General features: G+C 33.4%; 1 protein-coding gene across 1 annotated transcript in view; it reads right to left on the bottom strand.

Annotated features, from left to right (window-relative positions):
- Positions 1–1,921: 1,921 nt before the first annotated feature.
- Positions 1,922–26,861, bottom strand: part of LOC143253643 (glutamine--fructose-6-phosphate aminotransferase [isomerizing] 2-like) — an 80,375-nt gene continuing 55,435 nt past the window's right edge. The window contains exons 15-21 of the mRNA XM_076507834.1: positions 23,145–23,265; positions 17,623–17,780; positions 16,181–16,295; positions 15,388–15,515; positions 13,532–13,684; positions 11,216–11,392; positions 1,922–2,353 (exon numbers count right to left, since the gene is read on the bottom strand). Of these exons, the coding sequence (XP_076363949.1) occupies positions 2,309–2,353; positions 11,216–11,392; positions 13,532–13,684; positions 15,388–15,515; positions 16,181–16,295; positions 17,623–17,780; positions 23,145–23,265 (897 nt within the window). The 3' untranslated portion in view covers positions 1,922–2,308. The remainder of the gene's footprint in view (positions 2,354–11,215; positions 11,393–13,531; positions 13,685–15,387; positions 15,516–16,180; positions 16,296–17,622; positions 17,781–23,144; positions 23,266–26,861) is intronic.

Genomic DNA, 26,861 nt, shown 5'->3' with positions numbered 1-26,861 from the left:
ACTGGGAGAGTGATTCAAACATAAGCAAACTGAGGCAGTGCAGAACCACAAAATTATCCCCATTCAGAAAAGCAGCCCACCACAGCAGATGAAAAATCTGGAAGGAACACATCTACAGATAAAGTGTAAGAGAAGCAAATACCTGCAGGATCGAGAAAACAGTGTGTGCAGGCCTACCCATAAATCTAAGATTAAGGAGACAGACGACCCCTGACATAAAAGTCAAGACAGGAAATCTGCAGGACTAAAATCAGTGGGTTGTTCAAGGGAAAACCTTATAACTAGAAACCAATGAGGGAAAAATTCTATTTGAGAAACTTCCATGTAAGAAGGGTGAATAAAATAAACCAAAAAAGTGTTTAAACATAAGGAGAAGCCAAAAAACTAGGCATGAAAATGGAGGACAATAAGGTTTAAATAAAACACCTGTGACTAAGGGTGGTGGAGAATGAAGATACAGAGCTATAGACAACAAACAAGGCAACATAGAGGTAATAATAAATCTTAGCAAAATTGAAAATAAGATGAAGCATAAAATATCTGAGAAATCATGTAAAAAATACTGTATTAGGCCAAGCTGATTCTGCAGGAGAGTTAGGAAAAAACATGGCAAAATCTGGTGATGTGAAAAAGCTATCAAATTTTCATTGGGTTGAACAGGTTTAAATTGTTCAAAAGGATTTGTAGGGCAAGTTCAGAGAAAGTTGACTCATGTAATAGCCAATATCATGACAGATAATAACCAAAAATCCTACAATGGATTTATCTCACTTTTTGTCTGTGAAAATAGTGCTAGGGGTATAACACCTGAAGTGGGAACATGAACCTCAGAATTCATTGTAGAAATATATAATTCAAACAAAAGTGTATGATGTAAAATATGAAAGGGTACAGAAATTACAAGACTAAGATATTTAAGTTAAAAATTTCTTCAATTTAAAGAAAAATAATAGCAATGAAAAAATTCCATTTCAGAAGTTAACCTATTAAAATCAAAATTCACATGAAGAGCACCAAAAGAAAAAATGTCTAAACACAAGCACTGCCAAACAAGAGGCAATAACTCAGTACAATAGAGGACACCACACGTGTCATGAGAGTATGTCACACTCTTATTGGTGGAAAATTGAATAGAGGAAACCACACGTGTCATGAGAGTATGTCACACTCTTATTGGTGGAAAATTGGCTATGATGATTTGCATGAGAGACATATTAGAAACAGAAACTTCCACAAGAGGGGAGAGATAAAGCATATGGCATTCATAAAATGTTTTGCATATATAGAGCAGCACTGAACTATAATAGCTATTTATTTGAGTGGAGGTAATTTACTATAATGGAAGTTAATATTAATAATTGTGATTAGGTGCTACACTAGCTATAACTGACAAAGCACTTACAATTATACATATTTAGAAAAACAATTATTTTATTATAAATTAAAGAAAGGAGAATAAAAGCAAGTTGATTTTGTCTTTCATAGCTGTTAGATTACCTAAACCTTAAATCTCGCCATTGAGACCACTTATTTTGTGTAAAGTTACTCATCAACAATGTAGAACAACTACATAGAAAGGTTTCCTTTAATATTTAACCAAGAGGTGATATTATTTATTTTGCAAAACAACAACACACAGAACAAAGACTGAGCACAATAAAGTTTTTCCCATATACTACAATATCTCATTCTAAATAACTCTGTATATATGCTATAATAAACATAGATAGAACATATTTCATTACACTTTTTTGTTCAGTATTAATATCACTATAACTGTTTTATTTTTCACTGGCAAGTTATACCTGAATTATTAATACAAAGGTTTTAGCTTGAATATTTATACAGTACATGTTTGTGTATTCAGAACCGCTGTTACTAAATGGTTATGAGGTAAAAAAGGCCCACTTCAAACCAAGAAAACAAACACCATATTTTATGAACAAATCACATGGATCAGGAACATATTAAAGAAAAAGTATTTAAAAATAATTCATATTTTAGAAATAAAAAAAAATCTGTAGTTTACATTATTTGAGTTTCAATACATTATTATGTAAAGCATAAAAGTCTAGAAAAATAAAAGTTTAATATGACATTTCAGAAAAGTATTTTTAAAAATACTCTTTACATTTCTTTTGTAACTGCTTGGCTCATAAACTACTTCATTGAAATATTATAATTTAGGATTTTCCCCTTTTTTTTAATGCTTCTTAACAAATGCACAAAAATATGGTGATATCTCTTTTCATTCAAATTGCATACGTTTTTCAGCAAAGGGCACATGGTTTTATGTTGTCAACCTGCATTATTCCACAGTCACAGATTTGGCCAAATTTCTGGGGCAGTCAACCTATAAAAGAAGACAACAGACATCTTAGAATAATTATCAGAAGGTCAATTATTTGAATATCACAATATGTAATGTTTCATTAATACTTAAAGAATAGAATAAGTTATGATAAAGACTCTATATACAACAGGGAAGTATGTTCCTATACTATGCTTCTATCTGATTAAAAATCACTTTCTGTTTATTTGCACTGAAAGAGTCTAGTATAATATCAGCCACATGTAATTAACAATGACCAAATAAACGGTTAGTTATGTAACTTTTATGAGTATTGTTAAACATTTGACACCAAGGTTTTCTACTTCAAGGGTTATAGTAACACACTGTTGTTATGGTGAAAAACAATATTATAGCACAGGCATGTTAACAACTTATTGTATATGTTTGCTTACTGATTATTCTTTTAGTGCCGTACAGCATTCCACTTCTCATCTTTTTTAGACAAAATAAACTGTATTTTAATGAACATGTTTCCAAGAACTAGATAAATTTTAACTGAAAACCAATTTCAATAACACATAAACTCTAAATAAATCAATCTAAATGGATATTCATGTTTCATATTAAATAAAGATGTATTTAAAAGTGGTAAATAAAATACACATGAGCATTTATTCTGCAAATAAGACTAATGTCCATTTCATACTGTGTAAATAAAATTCTAATGACAACAACAAGTTCTGAAACAAACATGATGCTCTAAAAATATGCAATAATCAAAGTGCTATAACGAAACAATGAATAATGATTTGATCTAATATAAAAAATCTCAAGTTTTCTTCAGAGGCAAGAAATTACAATAATTATTGTGCTTTGTAAATTATCAACATGAGTAACTTTAATATTAACATTATCATTTGTATTGATTTTGATTAAATAACAAAGAATAACTAGATTTAGTAAAATTGGTAAATAAAAGTAGTAGGGGTAAAGTTTTAAATCAGAGCTTAGTGGTGTAATCTGTACTACAAAAATAGATTAGATTTAGGACATACAATGGAATTTTTAGATTTTGCTGTAATTCATCATACTGGTAAATCATAAAAGAGGTTAAACACATTGTTCTATTAAATAAATACCATCTAAAGACTAGTTAATTGTCTCTTTGTGTTTTAAGAATTATCCTGATTACATGAACTTACGTCTATTAGTTTAAATTCAACCTATAGTTATGGGTAGATTATAATATAAATCAGGCTAACTACATTGTACTATTATTATTAACACTCCTACGAAAAAGTGGGGCCTAATAGGCCCCAGAGCAACTTGAAAGGTTATTAATATTAGGCTAATAATTTTGTATTTAAATGAAATTGCCATTTAAATCCATTAATGAATGGATTAACAAGATTCCCACTGTCCCTATCTACTATCTAGCGAAACCACAGCCAGGGGAACGGGCTTGGAGAAATCAGGACTAGAAACGTCTTTTCGTAGGAGTGTTAACATTAGGTATACATTAAAGACAAGTTATTGTCACTTCTATTAAAGTTTATATAATTAAAAAATAAACTTTATTACTTTAGTGTGAAAACACACCAGTGATAAAACACATAATTTGTTCTTAAACATTGAGCTTAACAATAACAATGTTGACAATAGACTACTGGTATTTGGGACTGAGTATTTGTTTTCAAGCTATAAGTATAAATACAATGGTTAAGACTTGTGTACAAATTTGGCATTCACAGTTTGTTAGGTGTAACTGGTGCAATGAGTAAATTTTATTTGTGAAATTGGGACTTGCAGCATGTACTTTTAAGGAAGCTAGTTATGAAGATTTGCAATTTGTATGCAATGACTGTAGGTTGGAGGCTATTGTAATTAAGGTAGAGACAAGAGATAAAGAGAAGAGCAAACTGTGGGAAGTAGCAGTAGGATTCTGGGAGGAGCTTAAGCTCTTATATACAAAGAATATATCAGTCAATAATGACTTTCAGAAAGTTACAAAGAGTACTATTAGGGCTAAAATTAAAAACACTGAACTAATTGTAATGAACTTATTCTATTGAGAAACAGATTGCAGCTCTTGGTTTGTGCAGATAAAAAACTATTGAAAGGAAGAAAAATAAATAGGTCAGAGAAGGATGTGGACGATAAGGAGGATACAGTTGTAGGTGACTCCTTGACAAGGCAATTGGGAGAAAAAAATAAATTATGTCACCCAGGAACACAGGTAGAGAATATAACTGACAGTGCAAGAGATATAATAAAGGGGACTAACAATGATGTAGTTTTTTTTTTTGCAGTTCACATAAGAGCTGAAGGTATCGGGAAAGGTAGGTAAGAGAAGCTAATTAATAAATACAAAGGGCTGATAAAGACATTTGATGAAAAAGAACATAACTGTGTCAGAAATACTGCTGAGAATTTATTGTGAGAATGACATTATGAATAGGTCATAGGACTAAATGTCAGGCTTAGGTTAATATGTAAGGATGAGCATATAGGCTGATAGTACTTGTTGGACCAGTTCAATGGGGGAAAGGAGCTTTTTGGAATGGATAGTTTATATTTAGATAAGATAGAGGCTGGTTTGTTTACAGCTCAGATGCAATGGAAAATTAAAACTATGACCAGACAGTGGTGAGACTAAAATAAAATAAATGTAAAAAAATAAAATGGAAAAAAGTTCAGCATAAGAAATCAGTAAGAAGTAGCTCTAGGGATAAGCTTAATTGTTACTACTGTAAAGTCAGAAGAATAAGAAATAATGTAAATGATTTTAGAGCACTGATAGAAATAGAGGATTTTGATATAATGAGAATCAATGAAATGTAGTTATATGTAGATACTTTAGATGGCAGAAATGTCTTTGAAATACAGAGTTATAGGTGTTTAATGAGGATAGAGCACTAAAGAGAGGGAGCAAAGTGACTTTATATGCAAAATGTGAATTTCATCCTGTTGAAGTTGAGAACATCAAAGATAACAGCAAAAATATTGAGTTCATATGGGATTCTATTAGTGTATATAAATGGAAAAGGCATTTAGTGCAAATTTGTTACAGACCATCGAATGATACTGATGAAATTAGTAAGAAATTTTACAGTAAAAATTAAGATTTCAGCTGTTAATAAGAGCATAATTATGGGTGATTTTTATTTTGGGCATACAGAATGGAAAATGTAACAGTCACACCATGAAGGTAATGGTGTTTTAAACTATTCAAAATGCTTTTCTTCACCAACTGGCCAAAGAACCTACTACAAAAAATACTACTTAGATTTATTATTCACTTCTAATAGAGAAAGTGTTGAGAAAGTGGAAAATGGGAAACATCTGGATGCAAGTAATCATTGTGCTATTAGGTTTGATATTTTTCTGTGTTTGGAGATGAAGAATAATGATATTTTGGTTATAAATTTAAAAAAAGCAAATTTCCAGGAGATACAGCAAGGATTATTTGTTGTGATTTGAACAACTGAATTATTTGAAGACAATGATTAAAAGTGGAAAATTTTTAAGGATACATATTTAAATATTCAATATAAACATATTCTTTACAGAAAGAAAAGGATGGCTGCTCATAAAAAAAAACAAGTTGGTTCAGAAAGGGTATAAGAGATAAATTAAAGAGAAACATCACAAATTCAAGCATTTTAAATTGACTGTAATGATGGAAGACTTAGTATATTATATAAGATCAAGAAAGTTGGTCAAACAGGAAATTATGATATAAAAATAATGTATTAAAAAAAGTTGACTGAATTAACAGTAAGGATTTGTTTATGTAGACAAAATACTAGAATGGGGTTAAAGCCCTTGAGAGATAAAGAAAGGCTTATATCTGAAGAATATGAGATGGCTGAATTATTAAATTCTGTTTTTCCTTTTTCTTTGTTTTTATACTACTAAAGATTTAAGCAGTATTCCACATTTCAACATATGGAACAAAGATTGAACAAGATGACTGCATTAATTTTGAGCTTGTTGAGAACAAACTGTGAAGTTTAAAAAAGAATAAAGAATGAGTCAGATAATATTCCCCAATGATTTTGAAAGAGGTTAAAGCCTGGAAATGTGAGCCACTTGCTATTACTTTTTATACATCTTTGAAAAATAGGCAGGTGTCAGAAGAATGGAAACTGGCTAATGCTACTTCTCATTTCAAGAAAGATGATAAAATTTGTCCAAGTAATTATCGATCTATGAATTGTGGGAAAGGTTTTGGAAAGTTTGGTTAACAGTTGCATTGTAACATCATTTAAAGAAGTTTCAAATTTTGTTAGTTAATCAATTAAGACATATATATTGATTACATTCATATATATATGTACGCTACATACTGATTATACTTAAATATACATGTTATTCTCTGATTACACTGACCCAAAAGTTAATTTTAAACATAACACTTTAAATACTGAATATTAATGTTTCTCACAGTCATTTCCACACAAGTTTAACTATTTTTCTCATATGTTTGCTAGTGATTTGCAAGTTATTAGCTATGAGGCTACACCTACCTAACTTCACGTGATTTAACATGAATTATACTGTTGCTTAATGACATCATTTTGCAACAAAAGCCCTCCATCAATAGGAGGGAGACACACCTCCATCCTTAAAACTTCCCACTATGCACTTGGACTTGTGGTAATTTCATTCTTTGATAAGATAAAGTAAAAAAAACAGGTGAACCAAAAGTGGGGAGGATGGGTGAAAAGGTATTTTCAGTATATTTTCATCTCCTTTTTAGAGGATAACTAATCTATATATACAGTTTGGCTAGTATTTCATATTGAAATAGTGGAAGGTCTAGTATAAACTTTAACTAAATGAGCTCCTTTAAGAAAGTATTTGAAAGAAGTCCATGGAGTATGACACCCATGACAGGGACTCCATAGGGTACAACTGTGGGAAATCACATCTGGTCTCCTTAAGATTATACTCTTTGCTTAGAACCATAAGGGAGAAAGAGGCACATAAGCCTCATGTGTCACAGGGACAGGGGAAATGAGAACATAACTGTTTGAGTACATTCATATAAATGGTTAGATAACCAATATCTCTAGTATAATTGGGAAATGTTCCGACAGTACAGTCAGACTCTATGGGATAGACTCCAGCTGTAGAATGAAGGCACGTTAGTTATACAGTTTTGCTTCCTATAGTGTGTGCTTATCTGACTCTACTGAACAGACTCTGGCTGCAGGAGGAGGACACAGTATTATAGTACATCCTCACCTCACTTCACTGAACAATTTCATGATGAAGAAGGACGACACAAGTGGTATGTGTTATTTATTAAAGAGGTGACCTGCAAAACACTGACAGTAGCACCATCACCCTATTTCTCTTTGTATTGGTACTCCTTTGTATAGCCCCAGCTGTCAAGCCCGACTTGTGAGGATTCTCCATAGTTCACCATTCTAGTGGTTAGGAACTGGTAAGTGGCAAAAGTCTACTGCACTCCACTTGATGAACGAGGAGGAAAATTTGCACTGGGGAGACACTCAAGTGAATATACACAAGGGCACTGAAAAAGGCCTTACAGAACCCCACCTCAAAGTGTGCATATGTAGAACCAAGATAGGTGGTATGAGTGCTTTCTATTATCTTGACTCAATGCAGATTTTGAGTAAGCATACTCTAGAGGCAACACCAGCCATGTGGTGGGATTCTGTGAAATGCAAAAGGGGCTCTGAAAGAAAAACAGTACACATTATACTCAAAGACAACTGGTTGATTGAGGAATGGTGGCCAGCAGAGGCCAAAAAACATTAGAAGATAAAATAGCCAGAATATGTAGTAAAAATTTGAATGTATGGAGTGCATTCACACTGCCCACCTAGAGGAACTCATCCTGAGACCAGTGAAGAAGAAACATGAAAAAAAAGGTAACAAATATAATGAAAAGAAATGTGAACTAAGAAAAAGCAGTCACATCCTGAGACAAACATATCAACTGCAGTCAAAGTATAGTGAAAAAAAAAAAGATCAGTCAGGGAAGAGGAGTATATAAGTACAGTGAAAAAGGGTATGAGAAGCATCTATAGGATAAATATTTGAACAATGGTAGATGCAGGTGAGAAAAAGGAGGAAACAAGTCAGGAAAAAAAGAGCAAATAAAAGGTTTGAAGTTAACATCACAAAAGGAACAGGAATGACTTTGTGAAAAACTTCATTAAGGTCTCAGTGAAGTATGTGTTGGGCAAGGAGGATGGAAGACAAAGGAGTAAAACAGTGAAGAGGACAGGGGAAATTCCCCTTATGGTATTAAGGGAGGATAATTTCCATGGGAAAAACCTTCCAACAACTAATTAAGGCAGAGACTGACAAGTTATTGTCATGTAAAAAGACAGAAACGTAGGTCACAAATATGAAGGTATTGAGGAAAGTCTTTATGAAAAATAACATGCCATAGTCATTGAAAGACATAAAGCAGTAGAAGGATGACAGAAATGATGAAAGTATGTGTTAAGGTGAAGCAAAAGAGAGAGGGGATAGTGTGGAGAAAAAAGTCTGGTCCAAATGTCAAGTAGACCATAGAGGTGCCAACAATAAGCCTCGTGAAGGGCAAAAGCATGGAAAGCTGAAGACCAGAGGGAGAAGATGAATAGGGAAATAGAAAGAGATGAGATCAGACCTGGCTGAAAAAATTAACAGCCAAAGCTGAAGAATGAGGAATAGGGAACTATAAGAGAGAAGACCTGGAGTGAAGAAGGGTGTCAGATATATTCAATCAAGAATAAACCCATGAAAGACCTAAGGGTATAATAATCACTCTGTTGATAGAATGTGAACTGGCCAAAAGAAGTTGCCAAACATCAAAGCATGGGCATCTGCAGAAATTTTTCAAGGAAGGGCAAAGTTTTCCAGAGAGAGCACAGTAGTGTGAACTGAATGAAAAGACATATGGAACAAATAAATCAAATGAAGGATAGGCTGAGAGTGATGTGTATATGCTGTTAAGCACATAGATCATGACCAACATCTAACCAGGAGAAATATAACATAAATGGGGTTAGAGGCAAGTGAAAAGGAAATGGAAAGGGACTGAGGAGGAAAATGAGTGTTGGTAGAAAATGGGACACACAGCAGAAAAAGAGACGAGCACCTATGGAATTGTGAATACATAAAAGTCACTAACAAGAAATGATGAACTAGACATCTAGTAGAGGGAAGATGAGAAAAAGAAGAAAGCCTGGAATGAACAAGTTAGGAGTATACTGACTTAGGTGAATAATAGCAGTAAAGGAAAAGGCTTAAACAGTGGATAAAACTTGGGAAGAGAAAATAGCCATATGTCATCAGTCCATGACACCAGGAAGAAAGGAATTCTAGTGAAGACGTATGAGTAATGCAATAGAGCTAGACAAATAATAATATAAAAAAAGAAGATTAAGGAAGTATGGTAAAAAGGAACATAATCCAATGCAACAAATCCCAACACTGGGAAGGGGGGACAAAGTACAGTAAAAGAAACGAAATATATTAAAAAGAGAAAGGAACAAATACTGATTTATAAGCCTACCTAAAACAGGAAAGAGTTTCACAAAAAAAGGCAGAATTAGAAGAAGGAATATAGGAGAATAGAGAGAAAAGAGGAATGTGCAAAAATGAGGAACTAAAAATAGAAGGTAAGGAGGAGCCACTACTCAAACTGGTCAAACAGATACCAATGAGAGAGAATTCAGAAGTAGAAAAGAAGAAAGTATACAAATCAGTACACCAAAGTAATTATGAACATTATGGGGACAAGGCATTTGGACATGAGAAAAAAAAAAGCTGTTAGAAGAGGAAAGATAAGACAGATACCAAGAATCATGGATCAGGGAATAAGAAAACAAGCAAAAGATAAGGAAAGATACATACCTGATAATAAAATCCAGAAAGAGATTAAAAGGTAAAGGTTGTTTTGCAAACAATACGATATAACCCAAAGCAAAAATCACAGTCCAACAGATTATTCCTGGAGAAGAAAAAATTCAGTCTATGTGGTAGTTGACAATATGCCAAACAATAGTTGTTATAATGACCTTGACAATTGACAAACTTCAAAGCCATCGTAGAAATGAGGCCTAAGGGCAAACAATGGTACTCACTCAGGCCTAAATACAAATCACTGTCATTTCTGAATTCATGGGAAATAAATAATGCTTTTGAAACAAAAATTAAAGTTTCATAAACAATGCAAATTTAAACATGTTTGTCCAAAACAATGCTGAGGAGATAAATGAAGTTGTTATGAATGCAAGTGCATAGGGGGATTCATTGTACATGGAGATGTGTCACCCACCTACTGATGCATGTTAAATTATGTGAGATTAGATGGGAGTTGTCTCATGGCTCTTGGCATACAAATATATCTGGTAGATTCATTAGAAACACAGCTAAACTGTGTGAAGAAGTGAGTTATTATCTCAGAAACAAGAAGGAATCCAGAGCAGACATGAAACTTGTTATTCTTTTAAACAGCACTGAAGTAAATTAACCTATGATACCGTTTTTCCTTTTTATTAGCTATACTTTTGTGCTCCAGCATTGTAAAGTGCAAGATCTCTAATCCTGTTTAAAACAATTTCAATTTGAGAGTAGACTGTTAGAGTAAATTAATCTATGATACCTTAAGCATAGCTAAATACATTAATCAAAATAAATTGACCTCTTAAGTCCAAAATTAAAATTAGATTTCAATCAATCAAGAGATGATGGACACGAGCTAAAAGTTTGAACTTGAAAAAATTCAAAACCATTCTCTGAGCCACTATGGTGCAGCTGAAAATGCTACAGAATGATTAATCAATCTATTAATACACAAAATAATATATCTACTTATTAAGTAATGATTGCATTGACACAAATAAAACCAAAACTCAAAACCTATTATTTACAGCTAGCTGCACAATTACTTACATTGCATCCTCTGAGGACAGCAATGTGATAAGACATCAGTTGCAGTGGAATGACAGTTAAGATACCCTGCAGACAGTCAACAGTGTGTGGCACCTCAAGAGTACGGAAAGCATGCTTCTGGGTCTCTCTATCTCCCTTCTCACATATAATGATTGGCCGACCATCTCTTGCAGTCACCTGTATAAGTCAAACATGTTAATTTCATTATTTTTTTGCAGAGTAAAAAAATACTGTTAAGTTTTACTCAAATAATAATTTTAGTTATTTTAATCAAATTTAGAGAAAATTTTGTCAATTTCTATAATTTAGAACTGTGGTCTATCTAATTTATTAATATCAGTTATAACTATCCTTAAAGAGTAAGATTCTTTATTTATTTCACTTTAAAACAGAATTTTATTAATTACTTTTAATATAACATGCAAATTTTATATTTAACACTCTGAACAGCCGATGCAAGAGTATCATAGGTAAAGCAATGAAATTTCAATGATTATTTAACTGGCAATCAATGTGTTTAAATATTATTTTACTTGCATATATAACACTGGAAATTTTTGAAATGCATAAAATATTAAAAATAGGCAAATGGTTATGAATATTGTTACAAATATTTTGCAGAAACTGAAAAACATTGTTGATTACAAACATTTATAAATCTTAATTATAGTAGCCATATATGTGGTAATCCTAGGCTTTAACAATTCCACATTAAGTCTTATAAATCAATAATTATTAGATTTATTTAGTTTAAAAATTGATAAAATGAAACACCAAAACATTTTTATCCCTATATTTGCAAATGACTATAATTATGTTAGCCTGATCCAAAGTACAGATAATATTTTAAATAACTCAATTTTTGTAGTTTTGACTTCCTTGTTTCAGTACTTTTTGTAGCACTTTAAATATAACTATGGCTAACTAAGTTATGTGTACATCATCCCTGCTTATCTTTGTAAAAAAACAAACAAATTATACTTGTTTATTTCCTTTTTATCAGCTAGCTACTTAAGCTCATAATGCTCCATGTGTTCATGTATTTTTATGCACTAGCAAAATCAAGCATGGGGTGCACATCTACCTGATCAAGTATAGGTATCACATGCATGTAGAGAGAAGCTAGTGCATTATAATGTATAGCATATACAACAAAGTAATTAAGATGAATCCAAGCCTAAGAGAAGATAAAAGATAACACCATGGCACAAGCCTGGTATCCTTTTTTGATAAAAGGAAAATATCACTGAGATCTCAAATGTAGGAGTTCTGTGAAAGAAGCAGAATGATAGGGTTTGTCATTTTTTCTGAGTACATTCTGAAAAAGTCATGCCTTTTGGCAGACGAAAAGTTGTTTAAATACAGAAATTTTAATTCCTTTCATAAACATGCAAATATATATTTAGGTGGCCATTTCTATTCACAATGATCCCTACTGTACTTAATGATGTTGCAAAGTTTAATCAGGTGATGAATGGTTCTGTAAATAAAGTATTATATCTAAGTATCCCTGTTTTAGTAAAAGAAAAAAGTATAGGTAAGACAATACTATCATGATTTTAATATACACATAAACCATGCATTTAGTCTATTAAATAAATAAACTGTTCTGAAATTTATACAAGAAAACAGATAGTTCTGATAAAGAAAAAAATCTGCCACTTCATGCTATAAACATTGCTAGATATTTTATTGTAAAAGATATTCTAATTTGTGGTTAATCTAGGTTTAGATAACACTGGGTTTATTACCGTTGCATAAATGTTTGTGTATGTGCTATCATTAAGTAACAAAATATATATTCATTTTTATTTCATGTAATAAAAACACCTAAAGTGGCATAAGCAAGTATGAATACATGTAGTGATTGTAAAATAAAGAATTCCATAATGAAGTCCTTATTAAGCTAACAAGAAAAGAATCATTGGGATCCCAAGATGCAGGAGATCTGTGAAAGTAATAGAGTGAAAAAGTTCATCATTTTTTCTGTATCATGTATCAAAGTCATTTACTTATTTACTTAAATTAGAATTTGTTTAAATACTGAAATTTTGATTCACTCCATAAACATGTATATAATGATTTAGGCAGCTTTATAAGATTAAGTTTTAGTTTTGGTAAGCAAAAAATACTGTGAAATACTAATTACTTACATTTAAACATTTGAAAGTTGGTTTTAAATGATTAATATTTTGTGGCTGCCATTTCTTTTCAAGACAAACACTGCTATTAAGTACTACACTATTTAACAACAAACTGACAATACTCATTTTAAAGCAAAGTTTTTTTCATAAAAAAGATAGATGTATTCTCTACCTGTTGAAGAGCATTCATACACTTTGGATATACAGGATCCCGAGTAACAACCATAATGACTGGCATAGCTTTATCAACCAAAGCTAGAGGACCATGTTTTAATTCTCCTGACAGAATTCCTTCTGAATGAAGGTAAGTCAATTCTTTAATTTTCTGTGAAAAGCACAAGTAAGAAATGATATTTGAGTTACATTTTTGAAAACGTAAAGTTATAATTTTCTGTATTTCTGATATATACTTATCTTTCCTCACATAATAACTTTTCTAGGAGTATAACCACCAAACGACTTGGGTGAGAAGTGGAGAATGAGGAAAAAGAGTCCTAATCACAAATGAGGTATCCAAGCATCTACATTAAATGCATGCCTCAGATGTGGCTCATACCCAAGTCTAGAAAGGATGCACTAGGAAAAGGGAGGAAAGAAGTGTGATACAATGTGCATAATACAGTTGAGAATGGTGAGAAATAAAGAGTAAAATCAACAAAAATAGACCAACTTTGATACCAACAAGATAAGGAACCCCCTCAAAAATTGACATACAAAATATGGCAACAGACAAAGGACAAGGAAGAATGGACAGAGAAATAAAAACACAAGAGGAAAAGTCTAGTATATATGAACAAAAGTAGAGGAAGAAAAGGGAGGGAACAAGCCTCTCCTGAAAACCCCATAGAGGTCTGGTGGATAGACATTGTGAGGAGAGATGTTGAGGAAACTATAGCACAGGATAAGGAGAATGGCAAATGGAAAAGGGAAAATGAGCCTCTGAGAAGTAGTTTATATTATCAGGGTTCGATTCCTATATCAGACTAAAAGACTTGAAGAAATGAGGGTTCAAGAAGAAATGCAGCTCCCAGATGGTAATTAGGAGATGAACTAAATAGAATGGAACCTTGTGAATTAAAGGGTAAGTTAAAAAAATAAATCATTCCTGGAAGATCAAGTCAAATAATAGCCAACACAAAATTGAGGAACCATCCATAGGCTTAGCCCTCAACTATTAGAAAGTGATAAATGACCATCCATTACATCAACAGTCAAACCAGATACCACAGAAACTGGAATATCTTGGGTCTCAGTACAGTAGAACTAGTAAGTTGCATGATAGAAATAATAAGAGAATAAGTCTAATACAACCCACTGGAAAAATGGATCTCAAAGCCACAGAAATACTAATAGTTGCACAGTGGTAAACATTGCAAAAGAAACAATAGGTGAAAGACAAACTTGTGAATACAAAGAAGGTAAACCTGGGTGAGAAAAACAAATTCAATCCACAAACTATGATATAATAAATAAAAATAAAAAAGAACTAAGTAATTTTATTAAATAAAATTCAGTAAAATATAAAAAAATGAAGTAGAAATGAATCAAATTAAATACATCTGCACTGGAGCATACAAATTCATAAAGCATAAATTGGGTTCTACAGTATCTATTCTATGGGATCAGCTACACTAGGAAGGTGAGTCACACTCATGTTGGGGGAGGATTGTTGCATGCTACAGTGCAGCTGTGCCATGCAGAAAACAGGTGCAAGTAGGGGGGGGTGTATCAAGGGTAGTGGTAAGTAAAAACTGAGCATATAGAGGTGAGAAACAATTGTTAAAAGCTATTATGTGAAAAAAGTGAGTTATTATATCAGCATCTGAAATATAAAGTTTTAAAATTACTGAATTGTTTCTAGAGTTTAATATTTATCCTATAATTGTTTATTTTACAGGTAGGTAATGTTTTTAATAAAAGTAAATTAAACAGATTCTTATAAAACAAAATTATTTATGTTTTAAATTTTGACTATTTGAACCAAAGCTGTACAAAATAACATAATAATAATAGTTACTGATTACTTACTAAAGCTCCTTCCATGCAAGTGGCTGTGTTGTAACCTCTTCCCATAACCAAGAGTGACTTTTGTTTATACATATCCCGAGCAAGTTCATACACTTTCTCATCAAGCTTCAACACTTCTTTAATTTGTTCTGAAACATAAAAAGAAAATATTCTGAATCAGAATAAAAATACTTCAGACTGGTGATAATGAGAAATCCAGTTGAAGTTAAAATGTATCTTAAGACAGCTTGTATGGGTATTAAAACTTTATGAAAATAAAGTAGAGAACAACATTTCGACCTTCTTAGGTCATCTTCAGGTTAACCTCAAGACTAAAAATAAATAGTGTTAAATAGAGTATACGTAAGTGATTGTAAGGGAATATTTAATAAATATGTCAATGATAAGGGCTGGGTCAATTTTGTTTTTACAAGTTTTCATTCTGTTTGGTAGTTAGAACTGCTGAAATGGACCTGCAAATTCCTTTTTGTACTTAAGTTTGTTGTAAATAAGTATTTTGTTTACACTTTTAATTGGACAAATGGCAAGATTTCAATCCACTTTCCTTCTAGTTAGATAGTTATATTGTGTTAGACTACCATAATTCAACAAGCAGTCAAAATGTAGGATATAAGCTAATTTGTAATTATATTTAGTAAAGGAAAACATCAATAACTAATTCAAAATTAAATATTCATTAGATTACTAATATGACAACACAACTGGTATCCAATCACCACAGCCTCAACAAAACAAATTAATTTATAAATAAAGATTAAAGATTTTTCTTTCAGTAAAATGTGATCATACTAACCAGGTAGAGCCTTTAAACCTTGGATAATCTCACTTCTTCGGGGTTGCATAGAAATTTTGTCTTCACACATCACAAGAGCAAACATTACCAGAGAAATAAACTGACTGGTATAAGCCTAATGATGGAGATATAAAAAATTCACAGACGTTATACAATAACTGATATCTGCTTAACTATTAAACTAATAATGTACATTCATGTGTAACTTCATATGCAATTCAATGAAATTTAAATTATTTTACAAAAGCTTCATGAAACCAATCTTAGATATTCCTCAATAAAATTACATGTATTACAATCTAAGGAGTTTATAATATTCTAGTACACTACTAAATCATTAATTATCTTCATGTTTAACTTTCTATATTAATTATCAGTCATTAACTATGCATATCTTACAAAAAGGTAATTTAATACGCTACATTATTTAATAAATGTGACATGTTATAAATTACCTCAGTACTTTTACACAAATATGTTCATATCATCATTATAACTACACATATTTACAGTAATTATCACTCAATCATAGCATAAGTTAACTTAATTAATCTTCATTAAATATTATTCACAGAATTAAATATCTTAATGTCTTTAAATAAATATCATTACATCATTGTGGTATGCCTATCTAAATATTGTTTATAGCTATATTTATTTTCTTGTCTTTTCATAATCATTTATTAGTTATCTTGATGCCTTATTTCACCTATGGACTGATACACAAACATTATTAATCACATGAATTATCTCACATGTATTTTCCTAAATGTTACTAAAATTTTCAATTGTTTCAGTTTATTTGCTTAATCATTATTCTAAATTTTGACAACTAAAACAGAAATAACATCTTCACAAAAGTCGAATTTATGAGTTCAGCAGATTATCTCAATAAATAAATGGGCAAATTATTTCTCTGCATGGATTATCAGATTTCTAAAGTAGCCTGTGTTATAATATATCTTTATATGTTAAATACTTGTAATCATGCCTTCATTAACAAATTTCCAAATAATTAAGAACCAAAATTTCAGACATTAAAATACTAACCCATTAATAACTAGTTTCATTCATTAACATTTCAAAACAAAATTATATACATTTTCCAATCAATAAGTTCATAGTATAGAGTAGTTTAAATTTTCATATTATAGTTCATCCACTGATTTTAAACTTTTTAACACAAATTAAAATGTTGCATTAAAGATAAGCCAAACCTATTATTTAAGAATGAATAAAAATTAAATAATAAAAACAACACATTAGAGGACATCCTGAAAAAAACATTTAAATATAAGATAATGTGTTATCTTACGAAAACACAAATTAAAAAAAAAAGTGGAAAAATCATGGTTCAAATAAAAACTCCCAATTTTTTTACGATCTATAATTTTTTATTTAGTTGTCATAAAGCTATAAAAACTATCAAATTATAAGATTACCTTAGTACTAGCTACACCAATCTCAGGACCAGCATTGATGTGCACACCACAATGACTTTCTCGACATATACTGCTGCCAACTGTATTAGTTATACCAACAATCAGAGCTCCTCGCATCTTGCAGTACCTCAAAGCCATTAAAGTATCAGCAGTTTCTCCTGAAATGAAACAACTAAAGTTTCAATTTTCTTTATCTTAAAATGTATTTCCAATATAAATTTACCTCCATACACAGATTAACTGTTTTTTTTTTGAAGGAACAGCATTCTGCCTGAGAGACTTTCATGCCACCATCCTTGTGAAACTCCCACCGAAAAATTCACATGAAAACATGTGAAATTGCAATAATGTGTAATGATGTATCATAAAGCAAAACCCTTCATCAATAAAAGTTCAACATATCTCCTGCACAAACACTCCCTTTACATTCATGTGCACAAGTCATCATTCTCCGAGATTGATTGATTGATTTAGTGTTTTATGGCACAAAGCAGCTAGGCTATCTGTGCCAAACGTAAAAAGGTAAAAATAAATTAAATGTAGTACAATACATAAAAGGAAATGAAGGTAAAACAAGACATCGTTGAAAAACAGAAAAAGCATAAAACCAATGTTGACACCTAGTCTACAATGTTACGAGAGAAAGCAGAGTAAGAGAAGTTGTAAAGGACTTTCTTAAGCAAAATGGTAATGATCATAACCCGCCAGGAAGACTAACAGGTAAGTTCAAGAACCACCGTCAGTCACCTGATGTTGGCCTTTCCAGTCTGGGTTCTGGGTTATGTTGTCATAACAGCCATTACCAAAAGGTAAAATAAGAAAAAGTGTAAAAAGACACATAGCAAAATCGTAATAAAAATTAGCCAAATGTCCTGTAAAAAGGTAAAAGTAAAGTAAATGTAGTAAAATTCATAAAAGGAAACAAAGGTATAAACAAAACAGCAATTAAAAACAGAAAATGGAATAAAACCAATGTTGACATCCAGTCTACAAAGTTGTAAAGGACTTCCTGTAGCAGAATGGTAATGATCATAACCTGCCAGGAGGACTAACAGGTAAGTATAAGAACCACTGTCAGTCACCTCAAGTTGGTCTTTCCAGTCCTGGTTCCGGGTTATGTTTCATTATGGCCAGTACCAAAAGGAAAACTAATAAAAGTGTTAAAAGACATGCAGCAAAATTGTAATAACAACTCGTCAGGACGACTAACGGGTAGTTCAAACAGCAGCAGTAGTCACCTGAAGTTGGCTTTTTCAGTCCTGGTGTCGAGTTATTTAATGTTCTGACCATTTTCCAATGTCAAATTGAACTAGAGAGATTGAGACTCTTAAAAGGGAACCACAATTAAAAAGGTGTAATGAATAAATATCAAACACTTAAATGAGATTAAAAAGATTAATGGCTATTAAAAAATTAAAAACTTTATCAAGGTGGACAGTGTCACCATCACCAATCACACTGTCCAATTGTACAGACAAACCATGGGACAGAACATGTTTAAAATAGTGCCGTCGCTGAGAGTCGTAATGATGGCAAGAAAGTAAAATGTGGCTTACAGTGATTTGAGTGTTACACAAACTACACACTGGTGCATCAGTTCCAGATAAAAGAAAACGATGAGTTAAAAAACTGTGACCAATGAGTAGTCCAGTTAGAACAACTTCCTCCTTCCGAACCTTATGAAAGCTAGACGGCCAAAGTCCAATGTAGGGTTTTATTTGGAAAAGCTTGTTGTCACGTTGCTCACTCCAAGTTGACTGCCAGCTGGCATGGAGCTGAGCCTTGAATACAGGACCATAGTCCATGTATGAAATAGGCACAGTGGTGATAGTGCCAGAGCAGATAGATTTAGCTGCCTTGTCTGTATGCTCGTTCCCGTGAATACCAACATGGCCTGGTATCCAGAAAAACTGGACAGAAGTAGATGTTACTGAGTAATGGGCAAGTCGGTTTTGAATATCAGCTAGAACAGGGTGTGAACCAACGTGAAGTGATTCCAAGGCCAGGAGAGAACTAAGCGAGTCAGTATAAATAGTGCAGTTGGAGTACTGCTCAGCTTCAATATAATCCAGGAAAAGAGATATGGCATACAGTTCAGCAGTGAACACAGAAGCTGTAGAGGGGATTCTGCGCGCAACCACCGAACTGCAACAAACCATGGCAGAGCCCACAGAATTACCTGATTTGAAACCATCCAAATAAATTGGAATGGAATGATTGTTCAAAAGATGTTCAGTAAATAAAAGACATTACTTCCAATTGGGAGTATCTGCCTTTTTCAGATGACTTAAAGAAAGGTCACATTTGGGGGCTGTAATAAGCCATGGGGGGATGGGCTGACCAGTGGATTCTGCAATGTTATCCAAGGACAGAAACAATTAATCCAATTGCACCTTGATGCAAAGGCCAAAAGGAGCAATGGCAGATCGTCTGTTCTGAAAAAGTAAGGCCCAATGAGGAAGGAAAACACATCCCCAGGTGGGATGCTTTGGTAAGGAACGAAGTTTCAAAGAATACAGTAAATACAGTTACAAACATCGAAGGTACAAAGAAGGTTCATGAGATTCTATGTATAAGCTCTGAACTGGGAACGTGCAGAAAGCTCCAGTGCAGAGTTGAAGTCCTTGATGATAAATGGGGTCCAGCATCTTTAAGGCCGAGAATCTGGCAGAGCCACAGACCAGTGATCCATAGTCGAGTTTTGATCGAATAAGAGCACGATATATCTTTAACAAAGAACATCGATCCGCTCCCCAACTGGTGGTAGAGAGGACACGGAGGATGTTCAGTGCTCTTGTGCATTTGACCCGTAGCTGCTTTAAGTGTGGTATAAAGGTCAGCTTACAGTCAAAGATAAGTCCCAAAAACTTTGTCTCAGAAACCACAGGCAGCACTGATATGGAGTTCAGGATCAGGGTGAATACCCCGTTGGCTGCAAACGTGCATGCAAACGGTTTTAGAGAGAGAAAAATTAAAGCCGTTTGCCGTAGTCCACTTCAGTACATGATTGAGGACAGTTTGTAGTTGCCGCTCAATATATCTCATGTTCGACGACTGACACGAGATGTGAAAGTCTTTGACATAGAGCCCGTTTGCAACAGTGAGAGGGAGTTGTTCAGTGATGGCATTTATCTTTATGCTGAAAAGTGTGACACTCAAAAAACAGCCCTGAGGGACCTCAAGTTCCTGTACAAAGGAACGTGAAAGTGTCGAACCCACACAAACTTGGAATCTCCTGTCCAATAAAACGTTTTTAATAAACATGGGTAAATGGCCACGTAACCCATATATATGGAGGTCTCGCAAAATTCCATACCTCCATATTGTGTCATAAACCTTCTCAATGTCAAAAAATATTGATACAAAATGTTGGCATTTGAGAAAGGCTTCTCTGATTGATGCTTCAAGTTGAATTAAATGGTCCATGGTGGAGTGCTGTCGTCAGAACCCACACTGGATGGGTGAGAGGAAGTTGTTTGATTCGAGGAACCAAACAAGATGAGCATTAACCATCCTCTCTAAGGTGTCACAGTGACAGCTCATCAAAGCAATTGGACGGTAGTTTGAAGAAATCTGGGGATCTTTCCCAGGTTTAGAGAAAGGTAAGATAATAGCCTAGCACCAGGCATCATGAAAAACATTCTCCTGCCAGATCCAGTTAAAATCAATTAGAAGAATATCAAAAGAAGCAGGAGAGAGATAGCGCAACATGTATATCATCAGGTCCAACAGATGTACTGCCAGACTGATAAAGGGCCATTCTCAGTTTCACCAGTGTAAAGGGACAATTACAGTCAAAGAGACAGTCAGTTTGAAAGGAAAGAGATGAATGCTCTACCCAAGTCTTGATGGCCAAGAAGGTGGAGGAACAAGCAGAAGTGCTAGACACCCAGCAAAAGCTTTCACCTAGAATATCAGCGATGCTACCTCTTGGCCATTAGAGAGTAAGATGGAGAGGGGAACAGAATTGTAGTGCCCATTGACCTTTCAAGTCCTGTCCCATATGACCTTATAACTGGTGGTAGAAGATATGCTAGTTGTGAACTTAATCCAAGATTCCTTCTGGCTTTGACATCTTACCCATCTAGCATATGCACAGGCCCGTTGGATAGCTATGTGGTTCAAATGTGTGGGATATCTATGGAAAGAATCTCAGGCCCATTTCTGAGCCGTCCGTGCCAAGTGGCAAGCAGGATTCCATCACGGACGAGGATATCGTGAAAAACGTGTCAAGGTTTTGTGAATACATTGAGCAGCTGCTTGTATAATACAGTCAGTCATTCTCTGAGAAAGCAACCAATAAAAGTGCATGCACCAGGAAGATGGGGAGGAAGGGTAAGATTGTATATGGAACTGAGTACCTATAAAAAATACATTTTCAGGCAAAGAAAATTTTAATTTACAATATGATGGACTCACCTGTACATACAGATTAGCTAGAATCCTATGCTAAGATAATGGAGGTAGTGGTGCAAGAATTACCTGGATTAGCCTCTTTTAAAGAGCACTAAAAGGAAGCCCATAGAGTCACCATGGAGTCATATAACAAGGACACTACAGGAATGCCAGGGCTGTGTGAGCATTGTAGTCAAACACCAGGATCAGAAACAATATTTACAACACCTACTGAGAATTCCCAACGCTGGTATTCAGCATGACCCTAGCCCAAAAGGACCAGCTGACTGAAAGACTGGGGAAGGGGCACCCCAAGGTCATCTGCCTACAGAAATTCAGACCAAAGTGATGTGTTGCAGTGCCACAGACACACTCAGTCACATAGATCCTCTTCTCCTCTTCATGGGTCACACACACGTGGATAGATGTTCAGATCCCAAGGAGGTAAACTGAAAATACAGAACTTTCCCTGAGAGGTTCCCTCACCCACATATAGGAAACCACCTTGAGGGGAGAAAAACAAAGTTACTGAAGTAATTTACTTCAACAAATTTAAGAAAAAATAAAACACATCTAACCATGATTGTATCATGGAATAGAATGAGGAATTTCATGCATGAATGTAGAAAGAGAATTGGAACAGAAAGGTGTGTTGCACTCCTACATGTTGTATGTTTTGTTCCAGTAGCACATTTTCATGTGGTTTCATGCAAGCTGGTGGTATGCAAGTCTCTCAGGCAGATGAGTGCAACTTCAAGAGGAAAATAATTAATATGTGTATGGAGGTGGCTCGTATCAAAAGTACAAATATCTACATAAAAAGTTTCAATGATACAAACACAATAACATTCAAGCAGAAGTTATTTTAGAGTGAAATACTGCAAGTTTTAAAGTAATGCTCTCTTTAAAAGAAAAACCTCCTTTATTAATAAAATGTTTATATAAATTACCATTGATAGAGGCATTGTTGCTACTGCAAAAAATAACTTTATAATAAATAAACTAACTTTTAAAAAGAAGCAATTGCAGCAGATGTACATCAGAACAAACAGCTGGATCATCAACACTAACAATAAGCCTTCAATATTTTGTAGGTATAAGATAATATGTATTACTTGACACTTTACCTGACTGGGAAATGAAGAAACATACATCATCACGAAATATTGGAGTGTTACGATCCAAAAAGTCACTGGCTAGTTCAACCATTACTGGTAGTTCAGTGAGTTCTTCTAAAATTTGACGTGTCTAGCAAAATATATAAAATTTAATCATTTGGTTTTAATCTTGAAAGAACTAAAATCAAAATTTCAATTAAGTGCTAGAATGCCATTCACTCATAATTAAAACTACGTGAAAATTAAGAGGGAAAATTAGTTGTTTTGTTTAAAGCAAAGAATTTCAAGTTGATATTCTCTAATACAAAAAACATTTTTGTTTCTAAAAAAATAAGCATCCTATAATTTGATCACATTACTACTGCTGTGCACTAATTGTTAATTCTGCATTGTACAAGTTCATCACATGAAGATTAATATTTAAGTATTTTAAACTGTGCTAAATTTGTTTAAAAGCAATTTAATTGAAAATATAAGTATTAAACTATAGTTATTAATTTTTGTTTGTTTGTTTGTTTGTTTGTAGTTAAGCACAAATTTACACAATGAGCTATCTGTGGCCTATCCACAACAGATATCAAAAAAACAGATATCACTGGTTTCTAGCAGTGTAAGTCTGCAGACATACCTCAGTGCTATTGGGGGATACAGTTATTAATACTATGAATGATACCTGTATGGGTGTTCAAGTGATGATAAGAAATTTTCAGTAATAAGAACAACTTGTTACTTTTTTGAAATTATCAAATGCAAATTTCAGGAAAAAGGAATGCTTACACAATTAAAACCTTGATATATAAATATAAATTTAGAATAAAGAAATATAAAGCACTCTTATCCATTTCTCAGGATAAAGGTTTTGCATAATACTCTGTGTGTGTGTGTGTATGTAAATATGTATGTATGTATATACATACATGTGTACAAATAGCTTAAAGTCATAATTTTTTTATACTGAAATTGTATTTCTGATTGGTACTCACATCCCTCACATAAATAGCTATTCTTGTTCAGTGTTGCCCTCTGTATACACCATATTTTGCCACATGCCACAAGCATTGAGCTCTCACATATCCCAAGATCAATGTGGTTGAAATCATCAAGCAATAACCCTCCACTAACAGGAGTGTAACACATCCTCCTGATGCTTGTGATTCCCACTATTCATTTATACTGAATATCACTTCATGTTTTGGCAGAGAACAGCAGAACTAGTTTTCAGTGTGAAGGAGGAGTTGGAAGTGTGTAAAATACATTTCAGTTTAGGGAACTTATAACTTCCAATACAGTACATTACCTCTTCTCACATAAATATCTAGAATCCCACATTGAAGAGATGGAAGGAAAGAAAAAAGCATCTATGAAAAGCATTGAAAGGACATTGTTAAAGAGTAGATCTCAGCATGAGACGATCCTACATGGAAGATCACTCCTCTTCTGTACCAAATATATTCTTTGCCCAGTGTGAAAAGAGGAGTCACAGATATGGAAGAAAACTGCAAGGAACACAGACAAAAGGAAGAAAATAGTGGTTGGATAGGGGTCCAAACCACATTATACTGGAATCTCATGCTCATAAAAGTATATCAGTGTGGGTGAGAATAAAAGAATGTGCCTCTAGATGTAGAATGACTATACATGGCAAGTCCACTGCATTCAGAATCTAGCTGTTAAGAACTGGCATACAAGTGAGGATGGGATAAAGAATATACCATCAACAAGTCAACTACAACCCAAAACCTACCTACAAGAAATTAACATCCATGTGTTGGTAGGAAAGAGAATCAATTTGCGAGCAAGTCAACTACAATCCAAAACCCATCTACTAGGAAGAGATAGTTACGTGGGGCTGGGAAGGAGGATCATGCTGTTTCCCCTTCAAGTTCAGGAGACTAGAAGGAATCTCAAACCTTTTCATCTAACGGACAGGACACATGATATCAATGTGATAAATTGTTTGACCAATTTGAGAGCATAATATATAGTTAATTGGTACAGTAAAGAAGTCTCTGTAATGTACACTATCTCACCCAAAACCAATCCAACAGGAACCACCTCCAGTGAAATAATATTTTTGTACAAGAAAATCATCAAAGTATAGCACAAAAGAAAAGACATATTAATCTGCAAGTTCCATCGCCATGACTCATAACACAGGTGGAGAGAATAAGACAGACCTAAAATAGATTTTTGTTGGTTGGTTCAGTTCTGAATCCACAACCCAGCCACTGGAAACCAACATCCATGTGAAGGTAGGATGAGTAATTCCAAATGGAAAGGTGAACTATAATTATGATGGCTCATTTCAAAGCTACAACATTCCCTCAGATAAATCCATACAGAAATGCACATCAGATTGGAGGACATTTTATCATCCACACCAGCAGAACAAACCACCCTATTCTTAACTGAGTGGTTTTTATCTTTATTTGTATCACATACCTTATCAAATTCAGGAAGATACCTCCATGGTCAACAAGCCCAGCAACTTAGAACTGGAAAGTGGTAAGGACTCCCATACAAATGCAATGGAGAATTTGGAGGAATGCCAACATTGGAGAACATGAAAATTCTATTTTAAAAAGCAGACCACTCCTGATTTATTTAATCTAAGGAATGGTAGAAATGGCCAGCAATCCCTTCCTGCTTTACCCATGAAATCCATGTATTAATACAGCCTGGAATAGGCATATGAATGAAGGAAACATACCATGAGAAAAACCTACAAGTGATTTTGTGAACACTTCATCTCAACAGTGTTCATTTAAGTCCCATGTAAATTATAATTATTAAGTCATCATGGCCTTACATTGGAGATTTGGCTAGTATAAGTACACTTTGACAGTGCCACTCAGTGCAGAGTGGAATCTATAAAGAGAAAAGAAGGGGATACATCTTTTAAAAATAAAGATGCATATATATGAAAATATACCTTACCCAGTCACAATTTCAAAAAAAGAGAGAAGGATGGCAACAAGTGGAAGATATTATCCTAACAGAGAAGAAAGAGCTTCCTGAAGCAGAAAGTAGAAGATGCAGTTAAAATGAAAAATCCCTACTGAGAGTGAATACACCAGAAATTGATTCCAGGGGAGAAAGAAATAAGGCACAAAAAGTCAATTGAATCAAAAGCTGAATCCAAATAGTAAGGGAGAAAGGAAAAAGAATGAAACAGCAAGCAAAAACCAATGGAAAGAAGCTTTTAAGAAAACGAAGCAACCCAGAATAGCTGCAAAACATAGAAGTCCAACTGGATCTGACTGGGATTAAAGATAGTAAATTAAATGTATGAAGTATAAAATGTATTTAATTACAAATACAAATTACATACAAATACAAAAAAGCATTTATACTGTAAAATTTAGTAAGTGGTATGATTAAAAACACAATATATTTAACCTAATTTATGATTTAGTAAGATATATGACAGGTAAGCCTGAAACTGCAAAGATATGTGATAAGCCTAAACTAATGTTGTACAACAAAAGGATATCACTAAACACTATTAAAAAACTCTAAACTTACAAGAAGTAGGTACAAATCTAATTAAACATATGTTACTGAAGCCAAATAACTACATATAATAATATTAATCTCAAAATATTCATAAAGCTATAACAGCTTATTTGTACAAAGTTGGCATACCCAAATATGTGGGCCATCAAACTTGAGGGCTGACAAAAGTCAAATTATATTATGATCAATCTTTCACTGTATTATAACAAT

This window comes from Tachypleus tridentatus, chromosome 6, assembly GCF_004210375.1.
Source record: "Tachypleus tridentatus isolate NWPU-2018 chromosome 6, ASM421037v1, whole genome shotgun sequence".
Taxonomy (NCBI): domain Eukaryota; kingdom Metazoa; phylum Arthropoda; class Merostomata; order Xiphosura; family Limulidae; genus Tachypleus; species Tachypleus tridentatus.
The sequence above is the reverse complement of the archived record's forward strand: the minus strand, read 5'-3'. Positions and strand labels throughout refer to the sequence as shown.